Source organism: Glossina fuscipes, unplaced genomic scaffold (genome assembly GCF_014805625.2).
Source record: "Glossina fuscipes isolate IAEA_lab_2018 unplaced genomic scaffold, Yale_Gfus_2 90, whole genome shotgun sequence".
NCBI classification, from domain to species: domain Eukaryota; kingdom Metazoa; phylum Arthropoda; class Insecta; order Diptera; family Glossinidae; genus Glossina; species Glossina fuscipes.
In genome coordinates this window covers 2,854,104-2,874,274 of record NW_023998444.1, presented here as the reverse complement: position 1 = coordinate 2,874,274, position 20,171 = coordinate 2,854,104, and the positions used below count along the sequence as shown (strand labels likewise).

The window sequence follows — 20,171 nt, the reverse complement described above, 5'->3', positions numbered from 1 at the left end:
AATTTTTATCTTAGCTTATAAATAATTACACTTTTTCGCCATATGAGCGCTTACTGTTTGTTACATCCTTATACGGAGTGGAAAAAAATAGACTTACCTGCTAGTATCAATCAATCAATCAATTTTCACCATAAATTAATAAAAATTTACGCTATAAACTTTACTTTTCATGGAAATACTTGCAGGCGAGCCAGAGATGGAAAATGTTTGCCCAGACGATCGAAATTGATGCATGGACAGACAGATGGACAGACACACAAACAATCTTAGAACAATTAAGAAAAGTGTAGGCCTGTCTCAAATTCCACTGAATCGTACAAGAAAAGATGCCCCTGGTAGAGCACGGTACGAATTGACGAATTTTTAATTAATTTACTTAACCTAAGGTGTCATATAGAATAACATAATTTAAATGTAACATAATCAAATCAATATGTATCATATCGCTTGTTCGTGCTGCATTGTCGCCGATTTTGGGCCGCATTATACAAGAAATGACTGTACATCCGGAAACACTTAATATACCTTATACCATAAATGGTGAAGGATACAATTACACAGATTGAAAGGACTGCAATAATTTAAATGGATATATTGATGCATACGCAAAAAGTAAACACAAAGTGTTGATTACAGAATGTAATACCGTTTCAAGTTATTATTACAACTACAATTACAGCGACATTTGTAAATTATTACTTTTAATGTCTGGCGGAATTCTGATAGATGTAGATTGCAAACGTTTTTCGTTTCCCACCCAACAAACTCATAATATGTTGTATATCAAATGAAAGGTGCTGTCTTTGCTGATATTATGTGAAGAAATTCATTGAGTTCGCTATCATAAAGGAAATGAAATTTTATTTTGTCCCTGAAAAAGAGACGATTTCACTCCAAGACGTGGATATATGCGTTTTAAATATTCACTGTTAACTTGTTTATAATATTTCACTGAAAAATAGAGAGAAGATTTATTCTCATTCGATATGCACTCTACATCTTATAACACTTACGGTACATTTCAAATAATATTCTTATACAACTCGGCAACCTTAAAGTCTTCCTTATACATGCCACCACATTTATGTTTATGTTGTATGCCTATAATTATGAAGAATTTTGTTCTTAATTTATGAAGAAGTCTTAGAAAATATGACAATTAATTATTAATGTCATAACTGAGTTATTATGTAGAGACAGACGAGGACACATGTTTACATCGGTTCCTATTCTTAAGCCAATCTTGATTACATATAAATTAAAAACTTTTGTCGCGTTTTTGAAAGCGGTGAAAGCATTTAACACCTGTCAAGTACACAAACACCTTATGCCAAAAAAATGCTCTCAAAAAAGAAAGATCTGCCAGAGGTACTTAATTTATTTATTTATTTATCTACTTACACATGAAACTCAGCTAATATAAATCAACAGATGTAGTTAATTGACGCTTTGAAGCAAATCTTATACTAACTATTATTAAAAATTAATACAAAGTATATAAGGGAAAGTAAAGAAAAAAATATGTAAACATATAAGAAACTAAAATAAAAGAAAGCAAGCACGCGCACAACTAGCACAGAGGCACATCCACAACCGGCATAGATCCGAGTAGCAAGTGCACCCCTAACCGATTGCATGCATGCAAAAGCTTGGCAACCGGTAACAGTAAACAACGCCAGCTAATTTTGGAATTATTGTGAAATGTTGGGAATTTTAGTCCTCAACTCTTTATTCCCATGCGAACATCGGTTACTTCCGATCAATTTACCTAGTCTTAAACGTAGAAGACTAATCCTTGAAATAGGATTTTTATGGAGATATTTCTCACTCCGTAAGCTTGATTTTAACATTTCCTCAAAAGTCTTAAAGAAATTCCTTCCCCGTAGATTCTCTCAATGCCGAACTAATGATTAACTCTTTTCTCCTTTCAGCATGTTATGTAAACAATTTAATTATGTTTATATCTTGTTTTCAATAGACATGGCCATGACCAACGACCATGTGAAATATATATAGACAAGTACAAGTATAGGTACTTTTATATATAGTGTACATAGTACAGAGTATATACAATATATAAAATATATATTATATTGTATATAGCATACAGTATATTTAATATATAGTGCAGAGTGTATGTACACTATATATTTAGTACATATAGTACTAGTAGTATCGTGTAGTGTTAATATTTATAGTATAGTATATATAGTATATAGTATTTGCACCATATAGTAAAGCTAGGGCTGGAATACCCACGATATATATAGTATATATATGTTTATATAGTATCCATATTATCTAGTTTTTAGTATATGTTATAGCACACAGTATATACAGTATATGCTACATACTACATATGTGAACTATATATACTGTACTATATATACTATGCATATAGTATATACTGTATACATACTACATATGCAATATGCTACATGTACTTTACACTATATATAGTGAATACTAGTATTTAGTGAACCAAAGGATAAAGCGAATCTGGGATACTCATTAAACCTTGCATTACAGTTTTTGATTGATACTTTTTGCCTCATACGTTCAACCAGTCTTCGTAGTGTAAAAGCCCGCTATTGTGAAGCCGTTGTTAATAAATACATAATATGTACTAGACCGATTTCTACATTTAGCTATCTATATTTATGATACTAGATGAACTTTATGATTAAGTCTTAATGGAAAATTATTAGACTACACGTTTTTCATCTACGTTATTGTTGAGAAATTATCAAATTAAATACTTGGTGCCACTTTACATTAAATTTCTTAAATCAAGTTACGATAAATTAAATTAACTGTATTGTAGGTATATAACTAGATTCGCTGCGTAGTCATTGTACAACGCGTCTGCGTTAGTTTGCATTGGCTGTTTGTTAGCCCATGTTGCATGTAAAACGAAATAAACTCTTCCAAGCTATTTTTAACAGCACAGTGATTAAATGCTCTACGAATTCACTTTAATAATTCTATATAAAATATATTATGAGATATTGAATTGAATTCCAATTTAAAATTTGTTTTTTCGAAATCCATCGCAGAAGAACCTAAGATGGATCTAAACTTTTATTATACCAATCGATTTAGAATCACGTACGGATTCGATTTAAGCTTGTCGGTCAGTCTGTACGCTTTGGTTTCTTGTCTTAAACTTACAGGCTGCAATTTTCAAGATATTTGAATGAAATCTAGCACACTGGCGTGTTTTGGCCCAACGATGGTGACTTGGATCGGACCACTTTTTCAACCACTTCCCATATAGCGCCTCGTTTTGAAAAATCCTTATGAATAACCATATTAAGCAGAATGGATACTTAATAGTGGCTCGCGGCCTATTACGATGTTTATAATCTATAGCACTTTTGGTGCAGGGTACATTAGACTTGCGCGGACGTACGTAACAGCCCGAAGAGCAAAAGACAGGCTCACTTTCTATTATATTGATGAATTTAGAATCACTTTTTGAATCGATCTAACGACTATCCAAGCATACTTGTTGTACTCAAACTCGTACAGGTTACAACTGTTCAGAAAGTTTTTATGAAATTTGGCTGATAAAACTGGCCCAACGAAGAACTCTTTGGAAAATACTTCCATTGGGACCATTTTTCGACCACTTCCCATACTAAACCTGCCTTTCCGTCCTATATTATTCTGTTCAACCTTCATTTGGAGATGTTTTTAATATATCGATCGATTCATTTTTACTTTCTGACTGTATCTAAGCACGTCTGTCGTGCCGCTGCTCGTCTATTCGTCTTGTTTTCTTCCGATCGACCAACGGACCGCAAGTTTTGACGAACCCAACTGAAAATAGTTAGGATCGGATCACTTTTTCATTCACATCCCAAAGAAAACCTTATTTTCAAAACTCTGTCGAATTCTGAATTCGAGGTGGAGTATTTACAGGTGAACCGTGAGCCACTAAATTTTTTTAGTTGTTTTCAACAATTTATGATGAAGATTGATTCATTATAGTAATTTAATATTCAAAAATTAAATATAGCAAAGGGTCTAATCAAAAACAATCCTTTAACGATAACTTGTAATTTTTCATGATGAAAATATCTGAAGAATAATGAGGTCTTTGAAACGAAAATGACATTAGCGAGTTTTAAATGATATCAGTTTACGTTATGGACACGCTCCCATATAAAGGGACATCGGTGATAAATAGATGTTAACAAGGACTTGCAACTCGAATTTTATCACGCAAATAAATGAGGAGTTGTATTAAGCGACATGGTGTAGGGTATTCAATGACTGCTTCTGACTTGTTTTTCTTTATTTCCTTGTATTATATTAAATTTTTCTGTAAATTTAAGATTATTATTACAATTGTCCATCTATCCATCATACATAAAATTGAATTGATTTACATTTTACATAACAGACTTTATTAAGCTAGTCATTTTATTACTTATTTGACGCATTTCAATGAAACGGAAATTAAGTACTCTTTCGTTTTTCCGTTTGCCTTAAGTCAAATAACATTACATAAGAAAATTTCACAAAAACCATTTTAAATCTGCTATCCTATCATCATATCACATGTATGAAAAAGACACATATGCCGTAATACAAATTTTCTAAACACATCACTTCAAACAATTTTTTTTTTTCTCTGATAATTACGAACGTATCCCTTTTTTCCTAAATTTTAGGAAATATCAATCATAAACAGACGGTTAGATTTTTCTCGATATCTTATTACTGTTGTAAGCTCTGTTGCCGATTTCCTGACTTTACAAACTGATCGATAAAACTAGTATATCATCGTCCTTGCCATGATGCCTAACAAAATTTAAACATTTCATAAAATCTATCTATATTCATGTCATGTCTTCGAATAACGTACACTATTGTAGTTTTCTCCGGAAAAGACATTTCCATACGAACATTGTATTGCCTTTTATTGAGAAGAAAGTTTTTGTACGAGGAAAAGTTAAAAATCAAAAATAAATTCAAATGCGTATATAGTTTGGCAAATTAGTATAGCACAACTAACAAAGTCCAATATTTGTCTAACGACGAATGGGAAATTTTTGATGCCGACTACGTCAGACGAATACATAAGGCATGTATTCGTCTACGTCAGACGAATACATAAGGCAAAGTATTGCAATAAGCCTGAAATTGGAATAGCGTGATGGCAATGGTATGGTATTTCTATCAGACCAAAAAAGATAGGGGTTATAAATTTTCCTACACCATATGTTTTTATAGGAGGATCATATCCATCAATCACTTAAATTTATTATCGTTATCGGTTAAGCAATACCATCTATCAATTATAAATTACAAAGAAAGAAGGGAACGCATACGAACGAATTACGCCCATTCCTCGTACTTTCCGAAACCCTGCCTGTTTCAGCTTAGTAGCTCAGTAGGGGACTAACGGACGCAAGGATTGACTTCAATTTTTTCGCTAATGAAAGGTGCATATGCTCTACAAGTTCTCTACGGGATATGTGTAGATTTTACAATTGGAATGAAAAATTTTGTCAAAATTTTCAAGACGATTGCTATAAGATGATTTCTCTAAGCGAGCGCATGAGGCATTAACTGTGTTCTACTACATACGCAAAAAAGATGATTTCAAATTGGCAACCGGATATAAGGAAAAACAATCGACAACAAAGAAAAGATGATTGCAAATTCATGACTAATCGTGAAGTTAGGCACTCTACAAACAAAAACGAAATAAAGAAATCATTGACGGAATTTAAAAATTGCAAGGATCGTAAACTTCGTCTCAAATATGCACTCATGAGAGAGACACTTGTTCATTAAAACGTCTTCAGCTATAAATGCGATCGTAAAAGTACATTGAAAACATTTTTAAAAGTATTCCAAAAAATATGACGCCATTCCTATCTTATAACTGAATTACGCACATGAACGGGTTTGGAAAGCAAAAAAGCATGTAAAATCATTTAAATAGGGAATGAATGAAATAATTTCCTATGGCAAGAATTAACTTTTACCGCTGTTAAGAGTTCATGGCAACAGTGGATTATATATCACACCTTCTTCTTAAAAAGCGTGATATATATAATTTCTTCAAGTCCCTCTTTTTCTTCCTTGAATTGGGTAAATAATTTAAGCTAAAGTTAATAAATAATCTTTAAATGGATGCTAGAAAATTTTGTAGACGCTAAGTAATCACTCAGTAGTACGGCTTTAGGTAGATATTATGTCCCAAGCGATTGATCAGTCGATAAACAAATAATCAAATTTCAGTTTGCGAGAGCAAAGAAGAAGAAGAAATTAGAAAAGAGTTAGAAAAAATCCTTACAATCCTTATCTAATAAAAGGCAATAAAAAAAAGTCTAGAAGGTGCTAAGTAAGATTCAATTATACTTCTTAGGAGACAAATGGTGGTAGAAACTTCCATTGGGAACGCTATTGAATGCCGTTCAGAACGCTTTCTCGCTGGTTGGTAAGTCATTTTACTCTTAATAGATGGATAATGTAAGGGCTAGTCCACGGCCAGGCTTCCAGATATTCCTTAAAAGTAAAATTCGTTACCTCCGAACAAACACAGATGCTTATCCTACTTGGAAATTCGTTGTTGGGAATTTCCATAGAATGGATGAACTCGGCTTGGAGACAGTTTCAGTTACATTTATTAGTCTTTCGGGACATAAATGCTTGAAATCCTTCATTCAAGCTCTACTGCATTGAGATTTGGACCTGCGAACATAGTCTTTATAGTCGGGATTCTTACCTACATAATTACTCATGCGGACAACCAATACATTGCGGCCTCTTCTCTATCGCTTTCTCTTTTTTTTTTTGCCTCTTTCGGACCATCACCGCATTACGCGAATAGGGGGAACATCTCTAATTGGTCATATAGCAAGAAAAATCTTCCAGTCAAAAATTATTCACTACACGTCTGACTTTATCATCCCCGTTAAAAAGAAAATAAAGTTCGATGCGATACGCCTCTTATCCCTGTTTATAAACGTAAAAACATTTCCGTTGAATAGACCTGCTTGAAGTCTTCTATCCTGCCCCCAACCACTTTCGTGCGATAGTAGTCGTCCCATGTAAACCCTGTCCAAATTGCCTTAAACCTAGAATTTCAAAGGTATTGCCGCCAGAGCAAACTTGTAAATTTGAACCCTTTTTTTTTTAATAGCATATCTCCACTTTTATTAGAATTTGCGAAAATCGCATTTTTTGACTATCGTGACTAAAATTTGATTGAATTTTCAATAATTTAGACATCAGCTTCTTGTAGATAGCATTCATCAAGGGACACAGGGATTATTCGTGGCGTTGCAATGTGATAAGAAAAACCCTAAAAACAGGGAATTCAACTCTCTTTTACTTCTACTTCTCGCTATTCCCCTTCTTGCTCTTCCTCTTCTTCTCGTTCTTCCCCTTCTTCTTCTTTTTAATGAACAAAGTTGCCATACTGCTTACACAGGCAGTGAAGCACTCATATCTCAAAGTCAAGTTAACTTACCTTCGCCTAACCGAATAGAGGAAGTGCGCTCCCGAAATGGGGGATAAATTTTGGGCCCTAACAAAACCCAATCATCAAAGGGATGCACAATCAATGAATATTCAAAAAACTCTTTGAGAAATCATTTAAAAATGTCTTTGAGTAGTTCATTACTGCCTTGGATGCATACAATTCTTCATACAAATCCAAATGTTGGTCATATTAACCGACTTGAAGCAATTAGTATATTAAATTCTACGAACGTGAATTAAAACAACAAACACAGAACAATTCTGAATTCCAATTTTCAATATTCTTTCCGCTTTGTTTATCAACTGCTATCTCATCTGATTTTTAAGAAACAAAATTACTTTCCCAGAGCTTAGATTAATTTGACTGTCACGACTTATTAATTAAAAATAATTATGCAAACATTAATTAGTCTTGCTACTTGCTTATCATCTAGTTACCTCCCTTTCATCTTCTTTTCCTTCAATCAATCACGTTACCGTAAATAACCACCCACTGCTAACTCACACTGGCCGCTATTGAGGTGTGATTAACGATTGTCGTAGCAAGCAAACGTGATAGTATTCCGAAATTTATTTTGCTTTCCTATGTTGTTTATTTTGCTTATATTATGATACTCTAGCGTTTCCATCCACTGTTTTCACTGTTTTGCTTTTTAAATTATTAGTTGCTATTGATTTATGGCAATAGAAGCAAAAAAGTAAAGAGAGGAAATATATTTCCAAACAAAAACAAATTCAGATTGAAATGAAAATTGTTTGCAAAATTGCATCAGGTTTGATTCGAAACTGAAAGAACTACGCTCATATTAGTGTGGAATTAGAGGCTTCTTTAACGAATTGAAGAATTCGCATTGTTGTGAACTACTCGTGGAACTATTCTGTTTTCTGCTGGTAGAGGCATTTAACCGCTTACTTTCGTGTCTCAAACATCTGCATAAGAATAACTTATCTTGTATTAAGAATTGCGTTGATAAGGCATTAGGTTTCAAAATATGCAAGCACAAGTTGGCAGCCTCGTCTACCTCTAAACATGTCGTCATATACCGCTGAAAAGGCTGAACGTAAGCACCCGTAGTTTTCGCAAACCGGCTTCAGTTTAACTGCCTACCAACTCTATGGTGCTTGAATTAATTAATTAAAGAGCATTCGCCTCACTGCTTATGCAAACCAGCAAGACCCTAGTATACTTACCTTATTAGGATCTCTCCTGAAATAACGAACAACAAAAAATATTTATTTTAGTCGACGATACACAAAACCTTCAAAAGCTGTACTATGTTTCATTAAAAGAGTGTAACCTATTATGTGTAGGAAGAAGAAGAGCCTATACCGAGAAATCACTTTCTACCCGCTGTACATCTAAGACGCCTTTTTAGCCATTATTAAATGATAATGTGGCAAACAAGTCACAAGCAAGGGATACCAACGTTATCCGTAGAGGATATTAGTCTTCCAGCCATCTGATTCCAAAATACAGACAAGCTTCACAGTGAAGCTCTCTTGAGCCTCAGGGAATTCATTAATGGAGCGAAAAAGTGAAAAACCGACTGAAAGATATTAAAGAATAAATTTATTAGCACAAAGATCAAACACAAGCACAGAATTTGGACTTACGTAAGATAAGCATAGAGTTTCAATTTATGTGAGGTAAGCGTAGAATTTGGGCTTATGTATTTGCAAGATATGTCACAGAGCTTTAATATAACTTTCGAGAACGACTGCGACGAATTGTGAATTGTTCTACGATTTCATTGTTTTCATAATTTGGAAAGACTGCAGAATAATATGCTTTCTCTCTTCCACCACTAAATGATGAGATTATCAAAGAAAACTACGAAACGAATGTCAAACATAACCTCAAAAGATGAGAAATACATTTCGTATAAAATAGTTAAACTGCAAATGTGATGTCTCGAAGTAATAAATGATACATGAGCCATTTTAAAGGTATACGGGTAGTAAAGAATTCTCCCAAGCAATGTATGTAATTATTCTCTTCTCGTAAAGATGAGAAGAAAAAAAAACAAAGTCAAACTTTTACCGCATCTTTGCAAGAAATTGAAAGAAGTCAAAAAGGGAAAAATAATTTCATGGGGAGAAAAGTTTCAAACTTGATTAAGATTTCACTGACGTTTAATTGTAGATAGTTTGGACATGAAAACATACACGCGTAGGCAAAAGCATCATATCTTAACAACGAATTCGAGATTTCTTTATAGAAACTTGAGAAATATAAAATTTTCTTTGAAATTGTTGTGCCATATAATTTCTTATTGAAAAGACAAAGACGATATAGGACGAAATCTTTGAACGCCCATTATTGGTTTAAAAAACAAATGTTTTTTGTAAAATAATACTTATTGAAAAGTTTTTACTTATAGTGTAAAAGTAAACGTTAAGCTTAACAAAAAACAAGTGAAAGTCGGTCACGGTCCATTAAAAAATACGCTACATCACTCTATTCCAGTCAATCATGTAACGACTTTTCAAACCGAGCCGTTATATGGGAAGTGATCGGAGAAGCGATGTAATCCGAACCGTGATTCTGCATACATCGGGGAATCTCACTCATATACGGACATAATCGACCTAATCTAACTGAATTGTGGAAAGAACGAGAATGAGAAAATTCACAAACCATTAAAAAAAAAAAAAGTAATCAGAAAAATTCATTAAAAAATTCATTAAAAAAAATCATAGAATATTGCAAATCGTGTTAAAACAAAACAAGTCGTGTAAAAAGAGTATTTGTTTTCTTCTTAAATCGTGTTAAATTAAATTTCGTGCAAAGAAATTCGTCTTACAAAGGACGTGTAAAAAAATTCTATAAAAAATTTCGTGTAAAAAGAGAATTTGGTGTGTATACCTACTTTATTAATTGTGTGCGTGCATTTTTTAACAGCAGACTTAGACAGATCCCGCACAAATTTTTCCCGAGCCATTACCAGATCATGGCCCTATTTCGAATTTGATTTAAGGTTATCAAGTAGCTTTTTTTGACCGAGAATGCTCATTCCATCACCAAGCGACTGGCAAACAAGGTCTTTATACTTGGTAGGACCTCGAATGCTAACTTACTTAGTAACTATAACATGCACAAGTTTGGAAATCTACTGTCCAAGCTAATTAGGTCAAGGCTCTTTTTATCTATCCTCGATTTATGACTTTATAGCTTTCATTATTATTCCAATAAACAGACTGAGATTGGTATGAATGCAAATGGGAAATAGACTTAAAACTGAATAATTTTTCTTACTGTTCAATACAAACGGAATTTAACGTGCGAATGGCATACTTTGTGCCTCTATAAGTTCGTATAACTTAATACAGATTTACAGCCAAATGTTTTATCCTTTTTATACCCTAGATCACTGATGGTTACAGAGTATTTTAACTTTGTGCGATCGTCTACAAAATATATTATAAGATATTGCATCGAATTTCAATTTAAGAGCTTGTTCAATTCAGAATCATAATTTGAATAGATCTAAGCTTATCTGTCCGTCTGATGTCTGTCCATGTATTGTTGTATTTAAGCTACATCTCGCAATTTTTGATGAAATTTGATACAGCGACGTGTTTTCACCCAAAGGACGAACACTATTGAAAATTGTTCGTATCGGTCAATTTTTTCGACCATATACTGCTCTTTTCTGAAACATCGTTGTGTGGAAAAAAATTATAATTTTCAAAATTTCTCGGCAAAAGTGGTTAAGTAGTATCATTTCTAAATTGGTACGAAAACTTTGGACCGACTGGGTCAATTTTTATACGAAAACTGAAGTTCATACGACATAAAGGTATAATACTCAATGCTTTATGATGATAATCAGATCATAATAGTAATTCAACATAAAAAAATTAATTGTACTACATTTGGATCATCTCGGGAAATTTTTTGGATGCTACCCTAACAAGGATTTTCACTAAAATTGATCGTTTGCGCAGAAAACTCAAGTTTAAATATGTGGTGATGAATATTGACCTAAAGTAGTAACTTCGTACAAAAGCGAACTCTGCAAAATTTCGACCATTTACGTCTATTTTTGTATCCTGCCCCATGTTAGGATTAAACTTGCACTATATTAGGTTGCATATGTAGAAAGAAGATATCATTTTTGTGTTCTATAATAAAAATAGGAATTGTGTTGGACATTGCGGTGTGGGGGGGATTCAAAGGTCAGCCTTGCCCGACTATAATGTTCTTACTAGTCCTGTGTATGTATGTAAACTGCACGATGGTCGTAAGAACTTATGGCTTATGTAAAATAAGATTATTGAAATAGTTTATATATAGAAAATAAAATTAATGAATTCTTCAAACAAATTCAATGTGAGCAACAAGGAAAGAAAGTAAGTATTTATAAAAGTATTATATTTTTCTGATAATGTAGGATTTCTATTTTTTTCTTCTATTGTTGTTCATGGTTATGCCATTTACGCGGTTCACTGATTCTTATAATAATTTTTGTGCTAAAATGTGCTAACAAACGTGAGCAGTAAGTTTTTTCAGTTTTTGTTTTCATTTCCGTTAAGCATATAAAAAACCACATTCCTAGCAACGCAAACGGATAGCATCGGATAAAGTCGAATTAAAATAATGAGAACAATTACTTAGAACTTTAAAAAAAAAAAACCAACCATAATACCATTCACAAAGAAAAAAGTAAATGTAAGTCCCTTCTGGTACCAAGCATATTAAGATTGTGCGTAAGCAATATCCATTCCATTACAGATACCGACTAGGAACAACATTCTATTTACCCGTTTAAATGACATTTGTCGAGCTATATTTGTGTTCCACCCTCGAAAACTAAGGCCTGATTGAGATTGATGAACAAGCAGATAACGAGATAGATGGATGAGCATAGAAGCCTAAGCGTTAACTAGATATAATATAAGGCAGGCCTATCTTAAGCGTTTTTAGGTCTTGCATAGAAGCTCACAAAGTTAAAACTCAATATTTGTATCACATATGGCCTACGATATAAGAGCACCTAAGAGAATTGAATCTCCTTAGCCCAGTAGGTAAGAATTGCGTCAAGTCAGAGGACGCGGGTTCAAATCTTGAGTTTACTTTCATCGCAGCTATAACTGAATGGTTAGTCGAGAAAGTCACAGCACTTATCCATTGAGCAGAGACATCCACTTACTTCTTTCTGACCGTCAAAACGTTACGCGATTAACGATCAACATCTGAGTGATTGCGTGATATTCTTTCCCTAAATTAAAATTTCGCTATTCAATGGGAAGTTCCTGGGCTCTTATATGAAATATGCTTGCAAAAATTATCTTCAAGTCTTGGATCAATAAAAAAATTGCTTAAATTAAAATTCGACTTGCTGGCCCGCTCACGGTGTTCCCGCAAGCGACTAATATCTATGTAGAACTTTTAAACGCTCAAACGAAACAAATTTCTACCTAATGATGAACTCACTGCAGAAACTGAAAAGGTATTTTAAGGGCCTGGAGAGATCCTTGTATAAAAAATCTTTCCGTCGAAATGCTATAGAAAGAACAATTATTGATGATGAATAAGACTATGTTGTGGAATTTTATAAAAAAAAAGAAACGGTTTTCGTCTTATTTAGTTGTGGCAATTATTAACCGATGTATTACGTATACGCTTTACCCGTTTTCTGGTACTTGTTTCATAGTATTACCAACAGAAGCAGAAATTTATTCTATAGCTCGATAATGGGTAAAACAAAGGATAGTTTTGAAAAGCTGTCACCTGCAATTTCTAACCCATATTTGATATCGATATAAAATTTGGTTGCAACAACAACAGCGATCTACCTGTATCCGTCAATTCCATTTTTCCTTGTTTTTTGCTCTTTTTCCATTAAACGAAGAAAATGGTCATCCGCAGTTAAACAGAAGCAATGCGCATACTTTTTGTGTGCCTTGAAAAAGAAGTTAACCTTTTTTTGTTTAGCCACCACAGCACGATGAGGCATATATACCTTTTTGTTCAAACGCTTGTAGCATTTAAAAAAAACGACGCAGATCTCATGCTCACAATTAGTAACAAATTTTGAATGGATGGATATTGTGGGTACATAAGTGTCTGCGTCCATCTGTCCGCCTGTGTTTCTCATGGTAAAAAATACTCAACCTTTTTTTTACACGGTAGATACGTTCCTTAGAAAACAGTGTAAAAAAAAAAACATTTTAAAATTTGCATGACATATGCTAATTTAGTAATATATTCTACAGCTTTAAAAAATCGTGGAAAATGAAAAAACTCTAAATACTTGCTAAAAACAACCGCACAAAAAAAATAATAATGAAATCCTTATTACGTATGTCTAAGCCAAAAACAACTTTTTTTTATTACAAAATGATATTAAACTTAGTGTACAGTGAAAATTCAATCCATAATTACGACATATAATAATTTAAATTGAAATTAAGTATAAAAATAATCTTAGCAACCCACAGCGGTTATTACGGACTGAACCAATGAAATGCTGCCATCGGCCGTTACGTCCAGTTACAACTCGATACTTGTGCTAGAATTTCTCTCGTCACTAACAGCCTCTTTCTGTAATGCCTATTATTAACAGCTGAGTACAGACCGACCGATCACGGTATTTTCCTAAGTGTATTTTCCTCCTCTATGCATAAGACGTTATCAAAAGTAGAATTGAAAAAAACATTTTTTTCGAAATTCGTACTAGAAGAATAAATTTGGCTAAATGTGTTTTTGTTCTTACCGACGAAACGTGTTATTTCAAAATTATATAAAAATTACCGTGTAAAAAAATAATTTGGTGTATACTTCATAAACTAGAATAAGAGTTTCAAATTTGGCGAATATATTGAAAGTTCTCGTACGCAAATCGGTACTTGAAATAGGTCAAATCGGTCGAAAGGCGTATCACCTAAAGTGCAATCTAAACCGAGAACTGTTCTATTATCAAAACATAAAAAAAAAATACGCTTTTCTACTCATTACTTACAAACTGCTATAAAGAGAACTTAATATAAAATTTTAACTTATATTTTATGAATGATCTTACCCTACATGAAAACGGAAAAGTCGGTCAAGCTTTTCCAATATCATAGAGTATTAAAATTTCATTTTATTCCTTTTTTCAAATTTTTTCTGTTTTAAAATAAAGATAATGGGTGTAACAGATTCGGTCATAACCAAACATAATTTTTCTATTCATTGTTACTTCTTTTTTCTCTTATCCTTTTTAGAGGCAAGTGCCATTGTTTGCATACTCTTCTAGCATAAACATTTCATATCAGGTTGAGAGGAGAGAATGCTCATAAAACGCATTGCATTGCACGTATGACCATAACATTTAATTCTATAAAAACCGCTTGGAAAATGATTAAAAATTTAAAAACCTATTAAATAAACTTTAAATCATTTAAACTTTTTCATGTGCGCATTACTCATCGTTAAAAGGAAAGGAAATGGTTACAACATTTTGTTGAGGACAGTTTAATGAAAATAGGAAAGTGTGAGAGCATTTGGAAGACAACGAATTTTTCATGAAGAACCTATATTTTCCATCTATAGGTTTTTACTTAGAAAAACATCACTCAAGATCCTTCTTTCCTAACATCAAAACATTGATTAGAAATTATTAACTAGTAAGAACAAGAATGACGTACCAAAAGGATCAGCGCTGGCTAAGAATATTTTGATTTTGTTAGCACTTGCATAAGGTGGCTAGAAACAAGCTTGCTTGACTCGGAAGAAACTATAAATGGACAGAAATTAGCCAGATTCACTAGAAAGATATTATGCGAGTTAGAATTACACTACGTAATTTAAAAAGAGAATTGTCTCTGCTGCTCAAAAATACCCTTAGCTAAATAGAAAAGGGCTCTTCCAGCTAGAAATGGATTAGGCAGGCTAAAAATGAGAATAAAAGTCGACTGCGCCGATTAGCAACGGGTCAGGTTGATTAACCGGTTAATTGTGCATGACGAACACATAGGTCATGAAAAGGCTACAAAATTTTGCTTTATGACGAATATATAAATCACGATCCGTCCGGCCGTCTTTGTTGGATTTCCTCAATCTACTTTAGTGTGTTTGTCATTGTATCAAACTATTTCATTCCAAACTTATTTCATATTACATATACTCTTTTGAAGAGGAGTATACCCGTCATCACTACTTAAATGCATATTTTCCTAAGAGGTCGATTCAATTAAATGGTAAAAAAGCGAATATTTTGGCTGCAGAATGATTTTTGATGACTACATATTTTTCATCACCCGTAAAGACTTGTGAGCATTGTCTTTTAATTAAGCGGTAAAAGGAAAATTTTCGAGGCTCCAAGCAATGCGATAATTTATGTAGTTGGGCATAGCATAAAGACAGTACTTTCAAATGAAGAAGTGCAGTTAGTTTACATCATACATTACTACTTATACTCTGTCTTAGAGAATAAATGAAACTAATTTGTAATCTCAATAGAAACAATTCACCTTAGCTGAGAAGGACATACGCTGAACAGGAATGGACTTAGTTAGCTAAAAAAGGTTCACTACTGAATAGAAATTAACTTGGAAGATCGATTGACTGAACAGATTAGAGCGTTGTAGAAATCAACCTGAGCTAGATAGCCAGATATGCCAGGCATGGTGACAGCAAATCTAAGCTCATTCGAAGCATAACATTAACAAAAAATATGGCCTCTTGAATAAAATAAAAAATATATATATATATAAAAATTTTAAGTCCAGGATTAATTATAACTCATTCGTCAACAATAATGTTTTTCATCCTTTTTTTTTTCTTTATTTCTTCTTAATACAATTGGTTTGTAATGTTTCACCATTCTAAGTAAAGGTAATGTTTTATCACTTTTTCAGAGATTTCCTTACCGAATGTTTATTTCCTTCACCGACTCGACCGTATGAATTGCCCTGGGAACAGAAAACAATGTGGGCCATTGTTTTCGGTATTATGTTGTTGGTGGCCATAACAGGAAATTGCATTGTCCTCTGGATAGTCACAGGTAATTATGTTGTGTTTACAGATAATAATAATGTGTGTTACAGTCATGATGACACTAAACGAAATAAAGACTACCTTGAAATGAAACCTAACTACAAACGATAAACGAATTGAAGGACATTTTTGAAAAATTTATGAGTAGAAAATTGTTTGTAAATCTTAGAAAATATTTTTTAATACTTGAAAAAATGACTTTTCGATATCTTTAATTCGAAGCAGCGAAGATTGGGAGAGCATACATTTTGTCAAAAGAAAGCCGCGAAGATCGCAAAACGACATATGCATTGTCTCATTCTACATAAATCATATTCTAAATGGATCTGCGAATAACTGTCCGTCTTTCCGTCCATTCGTCCGCCCTTCCGCCTGCCTGTTTGGATGCGAAATAAAGGTATCTCTTTCAAGTTTGGCGAAAACGTTGAAAGCTGGGTTGGGATTATTGGGTTGCAGGACTTCAGGTATTGAGAACACCTCTGTTTTCTAAGTTTCTTTGTTCTATGCTTAAATACTCTAACGAATATTACGATAGAAGTGTCCCCTCACTTTGTGTAGGTAATCGAAACAGTAGACCCCGCCCATTCCGTGGGATAATTTTTAATTTTTCTTTTTAAGATCAAAGCAAAAGATATAAATGATCCCGTACAGCTTGAATATAAATCCTTCATTTAATATTAGCAACGTGTTTTTCAACAAGATTTCTGTTGTTTAAAGTTACAAATCTCTGCTGTAATTAAAAGCGCGCATGCACTATGAGAATTAAAAACCGATCTGCGATTGCCTTTCCTTTGTAACATACAATTAATTTTTTATACCCTGCGGCAAAGCGGATTACCATACAATAAGTGTGTACCGATGAGCGCAACACTCTGAATGACTTGTGATAGACGCACCTTTTACTACTCCGATCAGTTATCAGAATAATCTTCTGTCTTTCTGTCAGTTTTACTCCCTAAAGTCAGTTTGGTTACTATAGCGTTTAGGCTACCGTTGGTAATTTTCAAAATATTTTAATGAAACGATCTTTTGAACCCAAGGACAAAGACTCTTTCCATGTAATGTTGTAATGCTCAAGAAGGTTGTATATGAAAACAATTTTCCATATTTGACATTTCTCGATGAAACTCGCTGAGTAAAAGTATTCTGGCATGACAAACTAATTTTTTTTTTTTACTCTCAGGGGATATCCCCAATCAGTGTAATACAGTGACGATTGGAAGGAAGTGAAGAAAAAGAAAGCGAGAGGGAAGCGACCTACTTAACTGATGGGAAAAATTTGGATAAAATTAGGCGATATTTAAAACCCATCCTCCTCCTTCCCAACCCCACGTCCGAAACATAAGCTTCCATATAGCAATCAATTCAAATATTTAAGGTCTCATAATGAAAATCGCTTAGAAGCAAGGATTGGAAATATAAAAGTACTGTGCATATTATATCTGGCAATGCTGCACAAAATGCACAAAATCTCGGCTATCCTAATATATTAAGAAATAAGTATTCTTTGACTCATTGCAATGAAAGAAGTAAATGCAAGTTAATCTTAACAAAGTGTCTAAAGAGAACACAAATGCTTAGGTCGTCCCACTCACCCCAAAGGCAAGGGTAAGTAAGTGAGTGAACAAATCCAAGCAAGTTTTTGTTTAACAACAAGATATATATTTCGACTTTTTAGTGGTGCAGAGTATTGAATAACCGGCTTCGACCGACTACAGCCTCTTAATCTGTTTTTCTGCTTATTGGAAATTTATTTAGTTTCATGAAATGCTTCCCTTTGTTTGTAAACTGTCAGCGTAGCAATTGCCATTAAAAAGGTTGTCTATCGCAAGGACAACATTGCAAAATTTTTACAAAATATATTCAAAAAATATTAAATTCATGTTTAAAAATTTTTTTCATTGCAAAAAAGTTCACTTAAAAGAGATTTTATTGCATTCATAAGTAAAACACATCACGTTTTCGTCTCTTATATAATACCTACCATACGAATATATTTTACGTTTAAAAAAAAACAAGTAAAAAAATTAAATTCGGTCGAGACCGAATCTTTTATACCCATCACTGTGTACTCGAAAAAAAGACAAAAGAAGTAGAAGAACAAAATTCTCATGCTCTATAATATGGAGCGAGCGTAGCTGATTTCTTCTGTTTTCAAATTAAAAGTTTTTGCTTTGAAAAGTTTAGGTCAATGCCAAATTTTTCTGCAAATTTGTGGGCGATATTTTGATTTTCACTAACGTGAGAATGTTTACCACATATACTGCAAAATTACGCAAACGGACAGATGGACAGACGAACACGGGGACATGTTTAGGTGCATTCAAGATTTGAAACTTGCCAAGAGTTTGTATAAAATATAATTAAATTTTGATGCACTGTGATATTGGGCAGGCATTGTCATTTTTTTCCATTTTTATGCGTAGATGCTATAGCATCGTCCACAGAATATGCGGTCAAATTTTTGTACATTTATTTGTTAGAGTTTGTGAGTAATCAGCAAAAACCAATCTCTCATTCTCTTTGAAAAACGGAGGTGCTCTCAGTTTACGTGGTGCTGTGAGCGGGTCCTTCAACCGATTTCGCCCATTTTCAATACAAGACTGTCTGCAAAAACTTCCAATTTTTCTGCCAAATGTGAGGTCGGTACCTTCATTTTTGCGTCCAGAAGAAATTTTTGCAATTTACGATATTAAACAGACGGACAGACAGACATACTTAAATCGATTTAGCATTTAATGCTGATCAAGAATATATATACATTGCGGGGTCCCTGAAACTTCCTTCTGGGCGTGGCAAACGTTTTGACGAAATGAATATACCCCTCATCCTTGCTTGATGGGTATAAAAAGAACAGAATGCTTAAAAATAAAATTTTAATTGTTTTAAATGATTTGTAACTTTCTCTGAAACGGGTAATTAAATTGGTAGGGAATTAACTCTTGATAATATTCAACAGTAACTTTGAAGCATTAAAAGCGGAACGGTCAGAGTCGTAACACAATAGGGGATGGGTTGCACAAAGTAGACCTAACTGGTCCAAGTTTGTCAAATTAATTGTTGACCAAGTTTTAGTACAAAATAATAAAAATTAAACTCTAGGCTATATAAAGCTTTACTTGAATGAGACTTACTATGAAGTAATAAAAATTAGACTTAATGCTAAATAAAGGCTTACGTTTCGTAGGAACCGTCATACGGGAGGAAAATCTAAATATTTAGAAAATTAAAAAGTTTTAGACGACCCAGCACAATTGTGGTGTGGGATGCATTAATTTTTTCTGTTTTATATAACACCCGGTAGGATTTAGGATATTATACCGATTTAGGTTTTCCGACTGTCCACTTGTCTGATATTAGTTCATGCATTTTTTAAGGGTGTGAAGATAAATTCGAATTTAACTAGTAAAGACATCTACCATTTCAGTTAACATACCGCTGTTAACGACTTAACAGAGCTCATGTTAAGTACTTACAATTGAGATATAGTTGGTTTGAAAGCCTAATCCGTCCATATTAACAAAAAGAAAATATTTTTGTGGACATTTCATGAATCCATATAAAACTACCTTTCAAACAAACTAAAAAAATTCAAATTCTGCTTATGGAAACTATTTTTAACGGTATTTGAAATTCAGTATGTTAGCGAAACCTGCATATGAAAAAACACCCAAATTTGACACTC

General features: G+C 33.3%; 1 protein-coding gene across 1 annotated transcript in view; it reads left to right on the top strand.

Moving 5' to 3' along the window:
• Window positions 1-20,171, top strand: part of LOC119638532 (tachykinin-like peptides receptor 86C) — a 57,789-nt gene that overhangs the window by 30,316 nt on the left and 7,302 nt on the right. The window contains exon 2 of the mRNA XM_038035394.1: window positions 16,348-16,493. Coding sequence (XP_037891322.1) covers window positions 16,348-16,493 — 146 coding nt within the window. The remainder of the gene's footprint in view (window positions 1-16,347; window positions 16,494-20,171) is intronic.